The sequence below is a fragment of the Humulus lupulus genome, chromosome 1, assembly GCF_963169125.1.
Source record: "Humulus lupulus chromosome 1, drHumLupu1.1, whole genome shotgun sequence".
In the NCBI taxonomy this organism is placed as follows: Eukaryota; Viridiplantae; Streptophyta; class Magnoliopsida; order Rosales; family Cannabaceae; genus Humulus; species Humulus lupulus.
The window spans coordinates 308992747-308997158 of record NC_084793.1 but is presented as its reverse complement, the minus strand read 5'-3'; the positions used below and the strand labels follow the sequence as shown (position 1 = coordinate 308997158).

Sequence of the window (4412 nt, the reverse complement as noted above, 5' to 3'; positions counted from 1 at the left end):
GTCTTAGAAAAGTACATTACCTAGGCAATATGAGTGCGTATTTTTGAAGAAAAAAAAAAGTACTATAAGAAAAAGTAAAAAAAAAGTGTATATGCATGGCTAAGAAAATAAGAGTAAGAACATAAAAACTAAGTTATTTTATTACTTATGAAAATTTTTATAAATTAATAATTATATTAAAAATACATATATATTAGTCTTAGAAAAGTACATTACCTAGGCAAAGTATTAAATTATTCTTTAACAAATTTTAAATTTCATCAATGGGTTTCAAGAGGACATTCATGATGGGGCGTGCTTTACATAAGGCCTCCAATCCCACAACTTTAGGCATAGTGAGTCCTGTACCTTCTGTCATGTCAACTTTTTCCTTGCTAACCCTCTCCCACTCAAAGCATTGGATCAATGACCCTAATGTTAAACCCACTATACGTTGGGCCAATCCAATACCTGGACAACCCCGTCTTCCAACTCCAAATGGCATTAACTTATACCCTTCACTCTCACCATTATTCTCAAACCTCTCGGGCTTGAAACTCTCTGCGTCGTCCCATAACTTAGGATCTCTGTGTATGGCCCATGCATTCACTAATATCATTGTATCACGTGGCACATCAAATCCACCAATGGTGCAATCGTTGGAGGAATAGTGAGGCACAAGGAGTGGAGCTGCTGGATACAATCGTAAGGTTTCAGAAAGGACATTTTGAAGGTACGGCAGTTTGGAGAGGTCAGATTCGTCCACTAACTGTTGTTGACCAACTTGAGTGTCTAGCTCATCTTTGACTTTTTGCAAGACGTGAGGATGGTTGAGCAAATTGGACATTGCCCATTCTAAGGTCACGGCTGATGTATCAGTTCCGGCCAATAGTAATACCTATATATATATAAATAAGTTTATCGTTAGTAAGGAATTAATAGTAAAAAGAAGATAAAAATGTGTTCACTACGGATTTAATTTTTTTTAGTTGGTGTCTAATCATTTAAAATAAAATAAGATACACTTATTTTACACAAATACTATTTGAATGATGAGCCACTTGTGCCTAGTTTAAGTGGTTGGGTGTGCGAGTCTCTGCGTGGTAGGAGGAGTTAAAATCTTATTATATATATATTTAATATTGGGTGACGACATTAATTTACACCAAAAAATGTATATAGACACCCATCTACACATAAAAATAATTAATATGTTTTATTAATTTAGTCCTCACATTTTTATCTTTTTCACTTCCTTTTATTTTTTGAGATAATTTTTTTTTTTGTCTCCTTATCTTTATAAATTCCTTCTTTTTATATTAGTGTTTGAAAATAATTACTATACATTGTTTCTAACTAACTATTGGACGATAATGTATAAATAGAATTAAAAAATACATTACAATAATAAATTCTAAATTATCAATTATTTATTTACTCCATTTAAAAAAAGTATTTATTCATTTTGTTCCTATTTTTTCTTTTCACTCTTTCAATAAATCAAAACTTTTTTTAAATAATACCCTTTGATTTTTTAACAAATAAAAATATATAGAAAATACAATTTATTTAATTTTATCATTTTTGTTTTTAAAAAATATATGTAAAGTCATATTAATATAAAATTTTCAAATAAATTATAAAAATAAATGTGTATATAAATCTATTATATTAAACACTATATTATTATATTTTCAAAATAGTATATATTCTCTCCATAAAATACTTTTTTTTGAAATACTTATCATAAAAACTTAGTAAGTATAGGTAGTGAGTTAAAAACCGAATAATTTTCCATATATAATTTTTTTAATTTTACATAGTTTTGTTATATCTTTTCTTTTTTAGTTTTTTTATGTCTAAAGATTTAAAATATTATTATTTACGTGTTTTTTTTTAAAAAAAAAAGTGTTTTTTAATAAAAAATAGTAGAAATAGTGTCTCAACAAAATATTGGATGCCGATTATTTATATATACACATATATAATTATAATTATTGAATAATCTTCTATGCAATTATTAATCACTATCATGTGCCTGACATCTTCGAAAAAAATATGCTAACAGGATCTATCTTTACAAGTAGTTTGGTCCCATAATTAATAATAAGATTTTGTCTAATAAATATTTGTATAGAAACATATAACCCATTATAGAAACATATAAATAAAAGAATTGCTGAGAGGTATCTCGTGTTCAACGTGTATCGTATTACTATTAATATAATTTAATCATTCAATAAAAAAAATATCACTACACAAACAAACGGATAATTCGACTCCTTATAATGTCAAATTCCTGCACTAAAATAGAATTTTAAAACCATATTATTATTATTATTATTATTAAAACCAATAGAATTTTATCAAAAATAAAAAGTAACCAGAGAAAATAGAAAATAATTACCAGTACGAAGCCTTTGATGATTTGGTCGGTGTAATATTCCGGTTGAGACTCCTGCAGAGAGAGTAAATGGTCGATCATGGTGTTCCGATTCTCATCTTTGCTACTCCGAATCTCTTCGATCAATCCCTGCAAGAACGAGTCTGCCCTCTTCGCAAGCCTCTTCACCTTCTTCTCAAAACCATTCGGAATCCAATTCAATATCGGCAAAAAATCTGCCGGATTCCCAGCTCCGCCCTTCTCGAAAACCTCTGTCATAATCTCCCGAAAATGCCGAGCTTCCTCCTCATCCGTGACGTCATCGCCGTAGTAGCGTTTTCCGGCCAACATTCTCATTATGATGTTGAAAGTAAGCTCCGGCAGCATCGATTTCAGCTCCACTCTTGGCGAGATTTTGCGAAGGAGTCGCCTGATCTCGTCTTTACGGATGTCGAGGAAGAGGTTGAGACGGGTGGAGGAGAAGATCTCGACGGCCCCGATCCGGCGGAGGTTCCGCCAGTGGTCGCCGTAAGGGGAGTTGACCATGGTGGTGTGGTTGTAGCCCATGTGCTTGCCCATGATGAGAGGTGGGCGGTTGGCCAAAACGATGTCGTTTTTGGTGAAGCATTCCTCTACGGCAGCTGGGGATGACACAACGACCACGCGGCGTGTTCCGAACCAGAGGGAGTAAACGTCGCCGTATTTGGAGGAGAGACCATGCAGAGCTCGGTGGAGTGGTGGTTTGAGGAAATGGAGGTGTCCGATTATGGGGTAGGAGGGCGGTGATGGTGGTAGGTTTTTGTAGTGTCGTTTCTTGGTTTGGAAGAAGAGCTTGTAAGCCAAGAGGATGAAGATAAAGGAGAGAGATGCGTACAGTAATGGATCCTGAATCTGATCCATTTTGGATGGATCGTTTAATCGATGAAGAAGAAGATGTAGTCATGTGGTGGTTGATATATGTATATATATATACTAGGTACGTTATATTTTATATTTTTTTAGAAACATATAAGGCCAACTCCAACGGGGAGTAGGGCTTAAATTGTCACATCAAAATTGAACCAATCAAACAAAAGAAAAAAAAAAATTAAAAATTGAAGGCAACGTTGCTACTTTTGGGCAACGCTGCCAAATTTCAACACAAAATACCATCTCCACATCAGCTTCTATTTTCAACATTTGACCACCTTTGACAAAGCACTAGGGAGAGCCACTCCCATTGGAGTTGGCCTAATATTAAAAAAATTTATTGGATAACAAATTACATAATTATTAAAATGTATAATATTATTTAAATAGAAAGTTATTGTCTATGTGAAAAATTATTTTGAGACACATTTTCAAACAGTAATTACTTCAATAACATATAATATATTAAAACTATAACTGATTAAAACCAACTTAAATGAAATAATTGAGCTCGACAAATTGGGCAAGAAGGATTTCGACGAAGTCAATTAACAATACAGTCGACATGATCAAACAAATGTAAGCATTGTGGCATATGTGTATAGCTCGTTCCTACTTCAAATTCTTCCAAACACACAGGACAGGTCTGCCCTGCCTGTTCATCACCCTCTCCAACTATAAAAGTAATAACAATCAAATCCACAATCTCCATATTATTCCAATATGGAAACCAATCCTCAATTGCCATGTATGTCTCACAGTCTCAAAGTTCTATCTATCTTATTTATCTCTAAACATTATTTTTTTAATAGTCACGAGACTCTGGTTTATATCCAAAAACATAAAAGTTAGATTGTGTTCGATAATAATGATATTAGTAATTTATAAAAATTATTTTTTAAAAATATTTATAAGTAGCAAACTTTAAAAAGCACAACTAACAATTATTTAATTTAAACTGATTGTTTGGATGATGTTGATCTTATGAGTTATTCATTTATGATTTTATTTTCGATTTTGGTAAAAATAAAGAGTGGTCCCCTCTAATACTATATGAATGTCTAGCCACATCATATTCTTTACCAGCATTGATGAAATTTTTTCTTAACTGGTTTCAAAATTCTTACTCATAATTCACTAC

The 4412-nt window shown here is 32.3% G+C and overlaps 1 protein-coding gene across 1 annotated transcript; it reads right to left on the bottom strand.

Moving 5' to 3' along the window:
* Positions 1–217: 217 nt before the first annotated feature.
* LOC133812807 (cytochrome P450 81Q32-like) lies at positions 218–3277 on the bottom strand. Its single transcript, XM_062246624.1, has 2 exons — positions 2387–3277; positions 218–877 (listed from the first exon to the last, which is right to left on the bottom strand). The coding sequence occupies exons 1-2, from the start codon at positions 3260–3262 to the stop codon at positions 251–253; spliced, it is 1503 nt and encodes a 500-aa protein (XP_062102608.1). The 5' UTR covers positions 3263–3277; the 3' UTR covers positions 218–250.
* Positions 3278–4412: the final 1135 nt, after the last annotated feature.

Bases quoted from the DNA above. Each gene is read 5' to 3' on its own strand.
- LOC133812807 (XM_062246624.1), bottom strand. From the start codon at position 3,262: ATGGATCAGATTCAGGATCCATTACTGTACGCATCTCTCTCCTTTATC. The intron at 878-2,386 runs GTAATTATTTTC...ATATATATATAG, and splicing joins TCATCAAAGGCTTCGTACTG to GTATTACTATTGGCCGGAAC.